This window comes from Piliocolobus tephrosceles, chromosome 14 (assembly GCF_002776525.5).
Source record: "Piliocolobus tephrosceles isolate RC106 chromosome 14, ASM277652v3, whole genome shotgun sequence".
Classification (NCBI taxonomy): Eukaryota; Metazoa; Chordata; class Mammalia; order Primates; family Cercopithecidae; genus Piliocolobus; species Piliocolobus tephrosceles.
Genome location: NC_045447.1, coordinates 106,082,995 through 106,100,500, shown reverse-complemented (window position 1 = coordinate 106,100,500; position 17,506 = coordinate 106,082,995). Strand labels below are relative to the sequence as shown.

Sequence of the window (17,506 nt, the reverse complement as noted above, 5' to 3'; positions counted from 1 at the left end):
TATTGTGGGTGAGATCAAGGTGGGCGGGCAGATGAGTTAAATATTATTAATCCACATTAAAACAGATTCCAGATATATACAGCCTTTAGCTGACGAGAATATCATCCCTATAATCTGATAAAGCTCAAGTGACATCATGCTGGCTAGTATAAGCCTTAAAATTTTTAATGCAAATAGTCTATGAAAACCACAGATTTCTTAATCAAGCTCATTTTTATGCTTCCAACTCTGCCTTTTCAGCCTACAAACAAAATGCTCTTTCCCCACACCCACTGCTGTTTTCTACTTTTCTTATGATTAAAAAAAATATTTCCCTTGGTAACCATTTTCCCTGGTTACTTTCTTGGCTGATTTTCTGCACAAAAACTGAAAGGCATTTATCCCCAAGGGAGGCAGTTATTTTAGATTTTACTAAGAAGTTCAGCAAATACTTTTCAACATTCCCTTCTGTTCTTTGTTTTTAAAGAAAGCTCTGATTTTGTTTCATTTTCAGCTGGAGACTTAAATGACACCAAGCAAAGCCTACTTAGTTTAGATTTCCAGGTAAAAAAGTTTTAAATTTTAAGTTTCTACTTAGCATGTGGAATGGTTTTAATATTTGGGTATTTTATTTCGCAAATATGTTTAAACTCTTGAGTAAATGAGCTCGTTACTAATAGATTTTTAAAGTTCAAAGTATGCATTATTGTTTGTTTTTTTCACGATGTACTTCCCAAGTATTTCAGACCTTGTAGACTTAGTATTACATTATTTTTATATGTTTAGGTGGAATTCTGTGTTCAATAGAAGTATAAATTGGTTTGAAAATATTATTATTAATTTTTAAGTCCTTAAAGAACATAAATAATTCAAAATATTTTTCATTTTAAACCTGTTGAAGTGAAAAGAGATAACAGACATCTCATGACTTCATGTAGAATTTTAAAATTCTAAATTAATATTTTTAAAGTTTACTTAAGACAATTGGTGAAAAATTTTACATGAAGAAAAATAAGTTAATCGAGGTTTATAAATAATATTTAATGTTGGGATAAACACAGTAAGTGCTAGAAGGAAAAAAATTACTTGATAAAAATGATACTATGATTGAAATCCCAGAAAATTTACCTCTAGGAGGCATACACTCAATTACGAAGTTGTTTATGAAAGCAAATATTAAGTGCAAAGCAAAATTCTGTATATCATATCAATGAAAATAACGAAGGCCTAACCATTAATAGTAAAATTAGTATTGAGAGACCATTTCCTAAAATGTATTTAAACACTGTAGTGAGACTGTTTAGATACTGATTTTGTCAAAATTAAAATAGCTCTGTGAATTTATTTCTGTACGTATCCACTTAGATTTCTGGGTAAGTAAAAGTGAGTCAATTTGGGGGGGAAAAAGAAAGAGAGGTAGTTTCCAGAATGAGGATACTGGGAGAGAGGGGTGTGCGCAGTCTGGCTGCAGCTGGCACATTCACTCCTAAGCACTCAATCAGGCAATGCCCCATAAGTGAGTGCTTTCAGGAGGCTTCAGGACAACACGATGCCTGAGACCCTCATGAGAATTTAACTCTAGAGCCCTGAGGTCTAGGCCCTGACTCCTCACAACAGGATGGAGGGTCTGCACATATGATTGTTAAAGCAAGAAAATTTAAATGTATACATTTCATGCATTGCAGAGCACTTATGATATCCATCGGAGCCCACATGCCCAGCCACTCAGCAAATTCTAGTTTCACTTTGTCTCTCAGTTCAGGTTTTCATTCTGCTTTCCCCTGCTGTTGTTGTTATTCCTTCCAACATACTACTTTGCTCTCTGAATTGACTTTAATGATTTCAGGTGCCAATCAGCTAAAGGATTTGGTCCTTCTTTACATGCTGCACGTTAGTTTTTCTAAAACTAAAGTAGATTGCAAAAAGTTGTTCAAATGACCTATGAAATACAGGTCATTTCAATGACCTATAGTAATAGTTTTCAAATGACTGCAGCAATTAATGTATATATATACTGAAGAAAGGTTATATGCTGGCATGAAGATACTTTAGAGACTGCCATTTGTTGAACAAAGGTGATGTGGCAAAAGTCAGACTATGAACTAAGTGAAACGTGACTAGAGGAAGATGATTCTGGCAGATGAAGTTATAAAAAGAACTACTGAGATTCAAGAGGGGAGACTGAGCTGACCTTGTGCCCTCTTCCCCTCTCACCAAATCCCTTGAAATAACACAAGATATATTACAAACAAATAAATACACGAACATACAGCTACACTAGGAAGTAAAATGGGGAGCCCCTGGTGGGACAGACACTCTGAGGAGTCCTTCACAGACAAAGAGAAGATGGTAATGAATTTAAAGAGGAAAAATGTACCCTTGAACAGTCATGGGAGAAAACAGAGTTGAAGACAGCTTGTATAGGAAAGAAAGAAGTTTTTGGTTTAAAAGATCACAAGAAGGATACATTAAACAACAATAACAACCTATACCAAGGTACCTTCCATTCTTTTACCAAGGTAAAACTTCCAAATATCAAAGATATGTTGAAAATTTGAAAAAAATTTCTATAGAAAGAAAAAAAAATTTCTTACAAAGGGATGACAATCAGATTCAAGTCAAATTTCTCATCAGCAACACTAAATATAAGAAAATCATGGACAAATATCTATAAGGTATTAAAGAAAAATGATTAGAATGATTTTGAAACCATAATTCTGTTTCCAATTAAACATTTTCAGATCTTTAATAAGAGCACAAAATTTTACAACTTACAACATTCTCTGAGAAAAAGAGGATATATTTCTGCAAGAAATAAAAGGAATCTGAGGGAGCTTCTCCTTCTGATAATGGCAGACAAGGCAAGTCAGATCATTAGACCTGCTGAGAATAACCAGAAAGGGTGAGAAAAACAACAGGGTCAATATTTGGGATAGGACTGAAACCCAGAGAGGTTTAGAACAGTTTTTCTTCTAGAAGCATCTGGATTCCAGAAGAGGTGGTTGAGAAGATTAGCAGAGCTTTAAAATAGCCTCAGGAGGACAGAGAGAAACAAACAAACAAACAAAATGGAGGCAAACAAGCAGTGGGGGATGGTAGGAAAAGTGAAGTGGACCCAAAGCATATATATATACATATTTTTTTTTGAGACGGAGTCTCGCTGTATCACCCAGGCTGGAGTGCAGTGGTGTGATCTCGGCTCACTGCAACCTCTACCTCCCAGGTTCAAGTGATTCTCCTGCCTCAGCCTCCTGAGTATCTGGGACTACAGGCACGTGCCACTATGCCCAGCTAATTTTTTTTGTATTTTTAATAGAGATGGGGTTTCACCATATTGGCTAGGCTGGTCTCGAACTCCTGACCTTGTGATCTGCCCGCCTTGGCCTCCCAAAGTGCTGGGATTACAGGCATGAGCCACTGCACCCAGCCCAAAGCATAATTATTAATTGGATATGGTGAAGCCCAGCTTCAAATCACTCAATATTCGATTCATAATGTACTTAACCTTACGCCTGAAACAGATGCAAATCCTCAAGTATTTTCATATACAATATCCGGCACTCCATCAAAGGTCATCAGGTATATGAAGAGATAAAACATGGCTAAAAACCTAAAGAAATAAGAGATAACCGAAATAGACACACAGAGGATCCAGAAAACCTAGTCTTCAGACACAGACTTTAAAACAAATATTTTTAATATGTTTAAAAAAATAAAATATGAGATTAAAATTTTTAACAAAGAATTGGAAATAAAAAGAACATACTGAAAACTTGAAAACTAGAAAATACAATAAAAGAACAAGGAAGTCAATGGATAGGTTTAATAGCAGATAAATCACACATGAAGAGTATCATGTATGAGAATATCAATGAACTGGAAGATCAGTTCAGAGAATAACCAGGATGAATCGTTCAAGTGATAGAAGAACAAAAAATACAAATGGGGGGAAGTGACATTAAAGACAATGAGAAAGCTAATAACGAAGTACCTGTAGTTATAGAAAGAATGCAAAAAGGGAAAAGAGAACGTACTATTTATAGTTAAGGGCTGAGAAGTTTCCAAATGTGATGAACAACATCAGGCCACAAATTCAAGAAGTGCCAAAGAGGCTAAAAACAAGAAAATTCTATCTTTGTACACAGAGTGAAACAGCTGAAAAAGACAATGAGAATATCTTAAAAACAGCGAGAGTAAAAAAAAAAAAAAATACTTTTAAAGGTGAAAAAATTAGATGGAGAGATGATTTCTCAAAAGAATGGAAAAAAGAAGACATAGAAATTGCATCTTCGAGCCGGGTGTGGTAATTCACGCCTGTAGTCCCAGCCACTCGAAAGATTGAGCCAGGTGGATCGCTTTAGCCTAAGGAGTTCAAAGTCAGCCTGTTTAGTGAGACCTCATCTCAAAAAAAAAAAATAAAAATAAAAAAATAAAAACTAAATTAAATAAAAAAAGAAAAAGAAAAGTAGGTGGGAAGAAGGCAACAATAAAATACTGGAAGCTAGGAAGCAAATGAAAGTGTAGGGGGTAAAAATCAACTGTATCTTCAAAATGCTGAAAGAAAACACTTGTCAACCCAGAATGTATATCTAACAAATACATCCTTTCAGGTAAACAAAAAGAACTGATCAACACATGTGCACAAAAGGAATTACTAGAAGGTGTTCTTCAGTCAATAAGAAAATAATCCTAATAGAAGAATGGAGATTAGGAAGGAACGAAGGAAAATAAAATGATAAAAGTTTAGGTAAATCTAAACAAGTGATTCTTACCTGAAGCGCAGGTTACATTTGGTAATGCCTGGAAATATTTTTGGTTGTCACAACTAGGAGGAAGGTACTAATGGCAACTAGTGGGTAGAGGCCACGGATTGCTGATAAATAGCCTATAATATACAGGGCAGCTCCCCACAAAAAAAGAATTATCTGGCGCAAAATTTTTTCTTTTTCTTTTTTTTTGAGACTGAGTCTCGCTCTGTCACCCAGGCTGGAGTGCAGTGGCGCGATCTCAGCTAGCTGCAACCTCCGCCTCTTGGGTTCAAGCAATTCTCCTACCTCAGCCACCTGAGTAGCTGGGACTACAGGCACCCGCCACCACATCCAGCTAATTTTTTGTATTTTTAGTAGAGACAGGGTTTCACGTGTTAGCCAGGATGGTCTCGATCTCTTGTGATCTGCCCGCCTCGGCCTCCCAAAGTGCTGGGATTACAGGAGTGAGCCACCGTGCCCGGCCTCTGGCGCAAAATGTTAATAGTGATGAGGATGAAAAATCTTATCTAAATGAACTTTGACAAAATAATAATAATATTTTGAGTGTTTAAAAATACATACATAATTAAAACACAGAACTGAAATAGAATATATACTGGGATGGCACAAATGGAGTTGAAGTTCATCCTGGTTCTTGTATTGTCCAGGAAGAGGTAAAGGTACTAATTTATATTAGGACTTTGATAAGTCAAGGATGTATGTGGTAATCTTTACAAAGAAGAGAATGATAAAAAGTGTATACACTGGCCGGGCGCGGTGGCTCACGCCTGTAATCCCAGCACTTCAGGAGGCTGAGGCAGGCGGATCACGAGGTCAGGAGATCGAGACCATCCTGGCTAACACGGTGAAATCCCATCTCTACTAAAAATACAAAAAATTAGCCAGGCATGGCAGCAGGCGCCTGTAGTCCCAGCTACTCGGGAGGCTGAGGCAGGAGAACGGCATGAACTCGGGAGGCAGAGCTTGCAGTGAGCCGAGATAGTGCCACTGCAGTCTGGCCTGGGCGAAAAAGTGAGACTCCGTCTCAAAAAAAAAAAAAAAAAAAAAGTGTATAATTACTAATGAAATCATAAAAACCAAGCAACCAATTAAAAAGAAAGAAAACAGGAAAAGGAACATAGAATATGTAGGACAAATAAAAAGCAAATATAAAGTATATTTCAACTCAAACATATTAAATTTTACATTAAATATAAACAGACTAAATGTTCCAATTCAAGACAAAAATTGTTAAACTGAATTAAAATGCCACTAATAGGAAGTATACTGAAAATACAAAAACATAGAAAGGCTGAAAGCAAAACATACATTTTGCAGACATTAACCAAAAGAAAGCAACTACATGCAGGAGCAGAAAACCAAAGACCACATGTTCGCCCTTGTAACTAGGAACTAAACACTGGGCACTCATGGACATAAAGATGGCAACAACAGACACGGGAGGAAGGCAGGGAGAGGAACAAGGATTGAAAAACTGTTGGGTGCTATGCTCAGTGCCTGAGTGATGGGATCATTCATATCTCAAACTTCAGGATCACATAACATACTCAGGTAACAAACCTGCATACAACCCTCCTGAATCTAAAAAGTCAAAAAAGAAAAAAAATGCAACTACATTAATATTAGACAAAGTAGATCTTACAGCAAAAGCACTCCCAGAGACACTGAAAGTATCTACCTACAGACAAATGCACCAGAAAGATATAATGACTCTAAATTTGTACATACCTACAATCATTAGGACAAACAAGGCAAATTATTAGGACAATTTGGACAAATAGGTTGATAGTATTAAAGTCTTTAAAATCCTGATTGATATTCTATCTACTAATTAAAAAATATTAATTACTTTTTCTTGGCATAAAATGACTACTAATTTTTTTTAACAGATGTTTTTCAGAGCCTTTTTAGATTCAGAGCAAAGTGAGTGGAAAGTACAGAGTTCTCATATGTGCTTTACCCCCACTATCGAAATCTCACACCATGGATAAATCTATGCTGACATATCATTATCACCCACAGGTCCATAGTTTACGTTAGGGTTCACTCTTGTTACTCTGTATTCTTGGGTTTTGACTTAATGACACGTACCCACCTTTATAGTACTGTTGTCCCTTGGTATCCTTGGGGGACTGGTTCCAGGATCCCTCAAGGATGCCAAAATCTGAGGCTGCTCAAGTTCCTTAAGTAAAATGGTATAGTATTTGCATATAATACACACATATCCTCCTGTATACTTTAAATAATCTCTAGATTACTTACACCTAATACACTGTAAAGGCTATGTAAGTAGTTGTTCCGCTGTATCATTTAGGGGACAATGACAAGAAAAAAAAAGTCTGCATATGTTCAGCACAAATGCTACATAGGCCAAACTACATTTTTCACTCATGGTTGGTTGAATCCACAGATGCAAAACCTGTGATATAAAGGGCTGACTATACTGTATTAGAAGAGTTTCACTGCCCTAAGAATCCTCTGTGTTCCACCTATTCATCCCTCCCCACCCCAAATCCACTATTCTTTTATAGTTTGCATAGTTTTGCCCTTTCTAGAGTGTCATAGAGTTGAAATCATACATATGCCATCTCAGGTTGGCTTATTTCATTTAGTTATATATTATATGCATTTAAGGTTCCTCCATGTTTTTTCATGGCTTCATGGCTCATTTCTTTTTGGTGCTGAATAATGTTCCATTGTCTGAATATACCATAGTTTGTTTATCCAGTCACCTATTGAAGAACATGTTGCTTGTTTCTAAGTTTTGGCAATTATGAAAAAAGCTGCTATACATATCTGTGTGCAGGTTTTTGTGTGGACATAGCTTTTCATCTTATTTGGGTAAATACCAAGGGGCACGATTGCTGGGTTATATGGCAAGAGTGTTTAGTTTTATAAGAAACTGCCGAAGTGTCTTCCAAAGTGGCTGTAGCATTTTGCATTCCCACCAGCACTGAATGAGACTTACAGTTGCTCCACACACGCACCAGCACTGGGTGTTGCCAGTGTTTTGGGTTTTAGACATTTAATAGATATGTAGAGGCATCTCATTTTAATTTGTAATCTGTCTACTATTTTGGAAACTAATATTTGGGATAAAAGTGTTGAAATTTTGGATGATAATTGTGGATTTGTCTATTTCTTTTTGCAGTTTTTGAAAACAAGTTCACCAATTATTTTTGGTAATGTCTAATCTGCTATTCATCCCTTGTCATATATTTTTTCTCTCTCACATTGTAGTTTTCATCTTTAAAAGTTTGATTTGGGTTTTTAAAAAATATCTTCTATGTTTCTACATTACATAGTTAATCTTTCCTCTACCTTCTTGAACATATAGAATATAGGTATAGTGATTTTTAAAGACCTAATTAGTATATCAGCACTGTCATTTCTGAATTGGTTTCAATAAACTGATTTTTCCCATTATGGGTCAACTTTCCCTGATTCTTGATGTACCTGGTAAATTTACATTGGATCCTAAAACATTTGTTGGGTTCTCTGAGACACTGTCAAGTTACTGTACACAGTTTAATTCTTTCAGAAAGGCTTGCTTTTAAGCTTTATTAAATGAGATTACAGCAGCCTTTAGCCTAGGGCTAATTATTTTCCTCTACTGAGCTAATGCTCTTCTGAGTAGTCTACCAGATGTAAGGTTTTCCACTCTGACTGGTGGAACACAAACTCTTCCTGGTCTTTTTAAGCTCCAGAGACTTTTTTTTTTTACCCCCCCCCAACCCCCCACTTTGTCCTTTAGGTTCTTTTCCCAGTCTCAAGTATTAATACTTTACTTACATACATGTGCTATCCAGTACTCAGTGGAAGACTTCACATCTCTAGAAGGGTTTCTCTGGGTTAGCTCTCACCTCTCTGTACTCTGCCCTAGGAACACTAGTCTCTTTGGTGTCCTCAGATTTCCAACTCTATCTTTTCAACTCAGGGAGACTGCTGGACTCTGCCTGTGTTCCCCTCCCTGCAACTCCCTTGAGGGAGTAAGTAGGTCAGTCACAGGTCTCTCCGGGCATTTGATTTGCATCCCCTCTCAGGGAATCACTGACCTAGACTGCTCTTTGTTTAATATTTGGAAAATGCTTCACATATATTGTTCTACTTTTAAGTTGTTTCAGGTGGGAAGGTATACGTAGTCCCTATTACTCCATGTTGACTGGGAGTCAGATTTGATAAGTTTTGTCATAATACTGGTGTAATGGCTGAATGATTCTCTAGGAAGTGATCATGATGTAGCTTCACAGACTCTCCAAAAGTCTGTGAAATTACATCATGGTCACTTCCTAGAGTATCATTCTACTTCATGGAGCCACTCTGGTTACTAGTTGTCAAACTAGTAGGAATGTTGTTATGGCAATACAGGGAAGGTGAGCTCCACAAAACCATGCTCATTTTCTTGGCCTTCAGGTGATATACTGTGTGCAGAATGTCAAAAATAGGTCAGTTAGTGACATTTGTACCTAGGCCAAGGACCCAGGATGGCAGCCATATGTTTGCTAATACCATTATAGGTTTCTACTAAGGAACAATCACAATATTTGCCAAGACTTAGCACTGATGACCCTGCATTTCCTAAACATTTGGGTGGTAGACACTGTGGCTTGAGGAAGGCATGCATTACCCTGAGCTCATGCTCATGGTTTTCAATTTAGACACCCTTGGAATTTCCACAGCTTGTCTTAGGTTGTGAAGCAGACTTCTAAGAATCTGCATATCAACAAATTACAGTCATATGTCACTTCGCGACAGGGATGCATTCTGAGAAATGTGATGTTAGATGATTTTGTTGTTGTACATCATAAAGTGTACGTACACGAACCTAGATGGGACAACCTACTATACACCTAGGCTATATGGTAGAGCCTATTGCTCCTAGGCTACCAACCTGTGCAGCCGTGACTGTACTGAAAACTGTAGGCAACTGGAACAGAATGGTATTTGTGCATCTAAACATATCTAAAGCCAGGTGTGGGGGCTCATGCCTGTAATCCTAGCACTTTGTGAGGTTGAGGTGGGTGAATCACTTGAGCTCAGGAGTTTGAGACCTACCTGGGCAACATAGTGAAATCCTGTCTCTACAAAAAAACATATAAAAATCAGCTGGGCATGGTAGCATGTGCCTGCAGTCCCAGCTACTTGGGAGGCTGAGGTGTGAGACTGGCTTGAGCCCAGGAAGCGGAGGTTGTAGTGAGCTGAGATGGCCTCACTGCACTCCAGCCTGGGTGGCAGAGCCAGACCCTGTCTCTAAATAAATAAATAAAAAATAAACATATCTAAATATAGGAAAGGTATGGTTAGAATATGGTCTAAAAGAATTTTAAAAAGGTACACTATATAGACTACTTACCATGAATGGAGCTTGGAGGACTGGAGGTCACTCCGGTGAGTCAGTGAGTGAGTGTGAAGGCCTAGGACATTACTATACACTACTGTAGATTTTATAAACACTGTACACTAAGACTCTACTAAATTTATAAAAAAGTTTTATTTCTTCAATAAATTAGCCTTAGCTTGTTGTAATTTAACTTCATATACTTTTTATTTTAAAAAAAACTCTTTTGTAATAGCATTCTTCTCTCTTTTTTCTTTGTCTAAAGGCTTCTTGATTTTTTAAATCATTTCAGAAAACTTTTCATTTCATTCATCTTTTCTATAGTTTTTTTGGTTTCTGTTCTGATCTTTAATATTTCTTTTTTGCAACTAATTTCGGGTTTGGTTTTCTCTTGCTTTTCTAGTTCTTTAAGATGCATTATTAGGTTGTTTATATAAAGTTTTTCTACTTGTTGATGTAGGTGTTTATTGCTGAAACTTCCCTCTTAGTATTGCTTTTGCTGTATTCCCTAGGTTTTGGTGTGCTGTTTTCATCTTAATTTGTTTCAAGAATTTAAAAAAATTCCTTCTTAATAACACTTGGCTTAAAACACAAATACATTGTACAGTTGTACAAAAATATTTTCTTTGTAGCATAATTCTATAAGCTTTTTTTCTATTTTTATTTTTTAACTTTTCAAACATTTTTGTTAAAAACAGACAAACATGCATTAGCCTAGGCCTGCAGGCCTGCATCGGCTCTGGATCATCAATATCACTGTCTTCCACCTCCACATCTTGTCCCACTGGCAGGTCTTCATGAGTAACAACACTCATGATAATGCCTTCTTCTGAAATACCTCTTGAAGGAACCACCTCAGGCTGTTGCACAGTTAACATTTTTTTTTTTAATAGGTAGAAGGAGTGTACTCTAAAACTGATAAATAGTATAGTAAATACGTAAACTAGTAATATAGTCATATATTAAAGTATTATGTACTGTGCATAATTGTATGTGCTGTACTTTTTTCTTTTTTTTTTTTTTGAGACAGAGTCTCTCTGCACTCCGGGCGTGGTGGTGCATGCCTGTAGTCCTAGCTACTCAGTGCAACCTCAGCCTCCTGGGTTTAAGTGATTCTCCTGTCTCAGCCTCCCCAGTTGCTGGGATTACAGGCGTGCACCACCACACCCAGTCAATTTTGTATTTTTAGTAGAGACAGGGTTTCACCATGCTGGCTGGGCTGGTCTCGAACTCCTGACCTCAAGTGATCCACCCACCTTGGCCTCCCAAAGTGCTGGGATTACAGGCTTGAGCCACCGTGCCCAGCCTGTGCTGTATTTTTATTTGACTGGCAGTGCAGTAGGTTTGTTTATACCAGCATCACCACAAACACATGAGTAATGTGTTATGTTATGATGCTGTGACATCTCTAGCAATAAGAATTTTTTTCAGCTCCATTATAATCTTTTGGGACCATCATGGTATACGCAATCTGTCACTGACAAAAAAGTCATTATGTGGTATATGACTGTACTTTCTTTGGTCAAGTGGTCAGACAGAAAGATTGAATCAAATGCTTGTAGGGTCTCTCAGGTTTTTTTTTTTTTTTCTTTTTTTGAGACAGAGTCTGTCTCTGCTCTGTTACCCAGGCTGGAGTAAAGTGCTATAATCGCTGCTCACTGCAACCTTGAACTTCTGGGCTCAAGTGAGCCTCCTGCCTCAGCCTCCTGAGTAGCTAGGACTATAGGCATGCACCACCATGCCCAGCTAATTTTTTATATTTTAGTTGAGACAAGGTCTTGCTACGTTCCTTACTCTGGTCTTAAACTCCTGGCCTCAAGCAATCCTCCCACCTTGGTTTCGGCCTCCTATAGGGCTGGGATTACAGGCAGAAGCCACAGTGCCTGGCCTCTCAGGTATTTTCTTTTTTTTTTTTTTTTCTTTTTGAGACAGAGTCTCGCTCTGTGGCCCAGGCTGGAGTGCAGTGGTGCGATCTTGGCTCACTGCAAGCTCTGCCTCCCGGGTTTACGCCATTCTCCTGCCTCAGCCTCTTGAGTAGCTGGTACTACAGGTGCCCGCCACCACACCTGGCTAATTTTTTGTATTTTTAGTAGAGACGGGGTTTCACCGTGGTCTCGATCTCCTGACCTTGTGATCCGCCCACCCGGGCCTCCCAAAGTGCTGGGATTACAGGCGTGAGCCACCGCGCCTGGCCTCTCAGGTATTTTCTACGGTTCCAACAAGACGACTGGGTTAGCAGTCTATGGCCACTTCTTACTCCTTAATCTTTCAGCGCCTCTCCTTTGCAGTTTAGGGTATTGATCGCTGTATGTAACATCACCTTGAATGTTTTACCATTCCTTCCCATCAGTTTTGTTTGTGTTCTGGTTGGTGAAGGAGACCAAGGCATGCCTGTGAGAATTGAAATAAATTTCATCACTGAGCAAGTTAGTTACTTTAACCTTCTAGAATCACCAAATACTTTAAATTCCCATTAAAAAGATAAGAGCGGCAAATCTGTTGTGATCTGGGTTCTTTTTTTTTTTTTTTTTTTTTTGAGATGGAGTCTGGCTCTGTCGCCCAGGCTGGAGTGCAGTGGCCGGATCTCAGCTCACTGCAAGCTCCGCCTCCCGGGCTTACGCCATTCTCTTGCCTCAGCCTCCTGAGTAGCTGGGACTACAGGTGCCCGCCACGTCGCCCGGCTAGTTTTTTGTATTTTTTTTAGTAGAGACGGGGTTTCAACGTGTTAGCCAGGATGGTCTCGATCTCCTGACCTCATGATCTGCCCATTTCGGCCTCCCAAAGTGCTGGGATTACAGGCTTGAGCCACCACGCCCGGCTTGATCTGGGTTCTTATGATACCTGGGGTTTTAGTTTCTCCTCCATACTGGGCTGTGTAAAGAAGGCTCTTCATCTTGGGGAACACTGACAGTGAGTGGACCTGAGGAGAGAGCAGGAGGAAAGCTGCAAGGGGTGTAGGTGTGTGTGTGTGTGTGTGTATGTGTGTGCTTCTTAGCTGTAGAATTCTGAGAGGTCGTCAAAACTGCCAACCTTCCTTTGTAGGACTAACATTAGGCCAAGAGAGATTGGCTGAGTGAATCCTTTGATGACAGCTGCTGCAACACCTTGGCGAAGGTTTCTCTTGTCCCTGGCCACCAGACTTCACAGGAATTGTGCCAGTCTGTCTGACCATAATGCTACTACTGTACCAAGAGTGCCTAAATATTCTTCTTAAATGTTTTTCAGCTTTACCATGTGCAAGGCCTTGTACTAACCCTGAGACCAGCTAATTAAAGAGTTACTCTTCCTGACTCTTACCTCCTTACAACTGATGCTGCTGACTGTTATTTTTATATGGTATCATCATGCCCTTCCCCCCAGACAATTCTAAAGCTAGAGAATAAAAGCACAAAACAGAACGGCTGGGAAAATGGGTTGTGGATTACATCAGTCATAGAACGTCTTAGCAAACAGCCGGAGAGAAATCTCCCAAGTAATCTTTGAAAACCGGCAGAACAGCAGGGCCCAGAGAGGGGCCATGTCTGATCCACCACCTTTACCGGTAACGAGAGTTTCCCTGGAACACATCCGCGCTCATTTGTTTACATATTGTTGTTGCAAAAAAGGCTTATGGGGTGCCTGCATAAACGGGCCATAAAAATATGGGACAATAAGCTGTGGAAAGCCGCAAGAGGCCTCTGAGGAGGAAAGCCTTCTTATCGCCATTATGTCCTCATGCTCTGAGCGCAACCTGCTCTTTTATCTATAAACACTGTGCTAAAGGAGAAAGACACTCCTTTGAAACACTGAAATGTGGACAGACATACAGGCTCCTAGTTAAGCCCGCTCCCATTAGCTACTCCCCAACAAGTTAAAGATATGCTGTTGAAGCACAAAGGAGATTCATTTAAACTGCTATGGCTACAGATTACGCCTATGACACACTGCCTCCCTTTCACTGTTTCGCCCTAAACATCTGCTTCTTAGATCTAAGTGACTGTACTCAACAAATAATGTGGAGATCAGAACTCTGGGCCCTTTGTAGCGCCCATTTTGCAACTGGCCTCCTGGCTCCCACCTTTATGAACTCTTAACCTGTCTCTTCTCTTCCTCTGTCGCCACTGGGCTTTGGGTACCCTATGGGTGGTGTTGAGGCTGGTCCCCAACATATGTCTATGGCTGCTTTCATGCTACAATGACAGAGCTGAATAGTTATGACAGAGAAGGTGTAGCCTATGATACCTCAAATATTTACTATCCGGCCCTTTATAGAAAAAGTTTTCTAATTCCTGGTCTAAAGATAAAGGTAAGATACAAAAAAGTTCTGGCCAGGCATGGTGACTCATGCTGTAATCCCAGCACTTTGGGAGGCCATTGCAGGAAGACTGCTTGAGCCCAGGAGTTCAAGGCTGCAGTGAGTCATGACTGGACCACTGCACTCCAGCCTGGGCGATGGAGCAAAATCCCGTCTCTATGAAAAAAAAAAAAGTTTTTTGATTCTGATAGAAGAATTCCAAATTATGATTTGGCAATAATACTATAGCATATAGCCCATATATCATAAGTGTAATTTCTCAAAGACTTGCCTACTGAGGCATACAAGCAAATATATAAGCCAATTTTTAGAGGTAAAAATTTAGTCACCACTAATTTTGAAAAATTGTTTCATTCTAGAAATTGGCTGGTGAAAAAAAATCAAACATGAAGATTGCAGTTTTGTTTTGTTTTTTTCTGCTTCTCATTTTTCAAACTGACTTTGGACAAAATGAAGAAATTCCTAGGAAGCAAAGGAGGAAGATCTATCACAGAAGGCTGAGGAAAAGTTCAACCTCACACAAGCACAGATCAAACAGACAGCTTGGAATTCCAACAATTTTTACACCAGTAGCAAGATTTCCTGTGGTTAACTTTGATTACGGCATGGAGGAAAAGTTTGAATCCTTTTCAAGTTTTCCTGGAGTAGAATCAAGTTATGATGTGTTACCAGGTGAGAGACAATATGAGAGAGACAGAAGGAGGGAGGAGGGCGAGAGATGGGATGGGGAAAGAGGAGAGAGGGAGAACATCTCCATGAAGATAATCTTCTCAAGAAAAATCCAGGTTATTATATTACTTTTTGGTTTAATCTACAAACATACATTTTAAAATAATTTTAAAAAATGGGGCCGGGTGCGGTGGCTCACACCTGTAATCCCAGCACTTTGGGAGGCTGAGGTGGGCAGATCACGAGGTCAGGAGTTTGAGACCAGCCTGGCCAACATGGTGAAACCCCGTCTCTACTAAAAATACAAAAAATGAGCTGGGTGTGGTGGCAGGTGCCTGTAATCCCAGCTACTTGGGAGGCTGAGGCAGGAGAATCGCTTGAACCTGGGAGGCGGGGTTGCAATGAGCAGAGATAATGCCACTGCACTCCAGCCTGGGCGACAGAGCAAGACTCGGTCTCGAGATTAAAAACAAAACAACACAAAACAAAATCCCCCCCCAAAACCAAAAGCAACTTAAGGAACATATTTATAATGCAAAATTATTAGACAAAAGTTACTTATCCTACCACTATATTTACAAAATCACAGTTATCATTTTGGTTTATTTCTTTCCAGTATGTTTACTATGCATATATTTTAAATAGTTGTAATCCTAACATAGATAACATACATAAACATTTATAAACTGCCTTTCCATTTATAACAACAGGTCATCTAGAATACAGGAATAAATTATTCAGATGATTCTGTGAACATATGGCTATTACATATTTTCAACCAAAAATTTTCAACCACAAATAGAATTAAAGCCACTGAATTCATTTTATATAGGTGAAACCACTGACTTTTTAAGGAGTTAAGCGACTAAAAATTCTGCTAAAGATTTCAATTAGGCATTTTTAAAAACTAGTATTAAATGGTTTACATTTTTCCAAATTTGGAAGAAAAAAGTGTTATAGCTATGTTACCATTAAATAAAACTTTCAAAAGAATAACAGAAAATATCACCATATGATGTTCTGTGGCCAGTATTTCATATAGTGTCTCAATACAGCTAAATGCTTCTTCATTAGTTATTTCCATGAATTTAACAGAAATAATATACAATTATCCTGAAAAGAGGCAATTTAAGCCACACTTACAACATGATTGGGAAAAGAAAGGAAGAAATCAACTTAAAAAAATATGTAATAATAATGTACTCATAACTGTTAACGAATAATGAGGTCAATATTTTTAGTTAAGTGGAAAGATAGCTAAGCTATAATAACGGAAAACAAAAAGGCCGAAAAAGAAGTATTCATAATGTGATTTCAAACTTGTGTAAAAACATGTTTTTATATGTAAGCATATATGCATAAAAGTACAGAAGATATATACTAAGCATTTTCAAATTGTCCAAAAAAATCTTCCAGTGATTTTACAGTACTTTTTGATTGTATCACCACCAATAACACAAAATATACCATTTCATCCATTTTTAAGTATACAATTCAATAGCATTTAGTACAGTCACAATATTGTGCAACCATCACTACTATCTTGTTTCTGAACATTTTCATCCCACCAAAAGGAAACTCTGTACCTAAACTCCTCATTTCTCCCCACTCCCAGCCCTTGGCAACCACTAATCTATTCTGTGTCTATGAATTTGCCTATTCTGGAAATTTCATGTAAATGGAATCACATAATATGTGGCCTTGTGTATCTAACTTCTTTACTTAGTATAATGTTTTTAAAGTTCATCTATAATTAGCCTGTATCAGAACTTCATTCCTTTTTATGGCTGAATAATATTCCATTGTATGGCTATACCATATTTGTTTATCCATATTGCTTATCAGTTGATGAACATCTGGGCTGTTTCCACCTTTTGGCTATCATGAATAGCACAGCTATGAGCATTAATGTAAGTTTTATTTCAACACCTATTTTCAGTTCTTTTGGGTATATACTTAGGAGGGGAACTGTTGGGCCATTTGGTAATTCTATATTTAATTTATTGATGAACTGCCAAATGTTTTCCAAAGTGGCTACACTGTTATATATCCACCAGCAATGGAATGGTATGACACCAGGCTGGTGTCAAATTCCTGGCCTCAAGAAATCTTCCCTCCTTGGCCTCCCAAAGTGCTGGAATTACAGGCCAGAGCCACTGTATTGGGCAAGTTTTGCCCATTTTTTAATTGCATTGCCTTTCTGTAATTCAGTTATAAGAGTTCTTTATGAATATTCTGGATATCAGGACCTTATCAGATGTATGATTTCACATATTTTCTCCCATTGTGTACACTGTCCTTTCACTTTCTTAACAATGTCCTTTGATGCACCAAATTTTTAATTTTGATAAAGTCTAATTTATCTTTTTCTTTAGGTGTCATATCTAAGAATCCACTGGCAAATATGAGGTTATAAAGATTTACCCCTATGGATTTTTCTAAGAGTGTTGTAGTCTT

General features: G+C 38.3%; 1 protein-coding gene across 3 annotated transcripts in view; it reads left to right on the top strand.

Annotated features, from left to right (window-relative positions):
* Positions 1-387: 387 nt before the first annotated feature.
* Positions 388-17,506, top strand: part of ECM2 (extracellular matrix protein 2) — a 43,502-nt gene continuing 26,383 nt past the window's right edge. For 2 of the 3 annotated variants that reach the window (XM_023187811.1, XM_023187810.1), the window contains exon 1: positions 14,767-15,052. In XM_023187811.1, coding sequence (XP_023043579.1) covers positions 14,767-15,052 — 286 coding nt within the window. Of the gene's footprint in view, positions 544-14,739; positions 15,053-17,506 lie in introns of those variants that run through there. The other variant, XM_023187812.1, reaches the window with a different exon arrangement.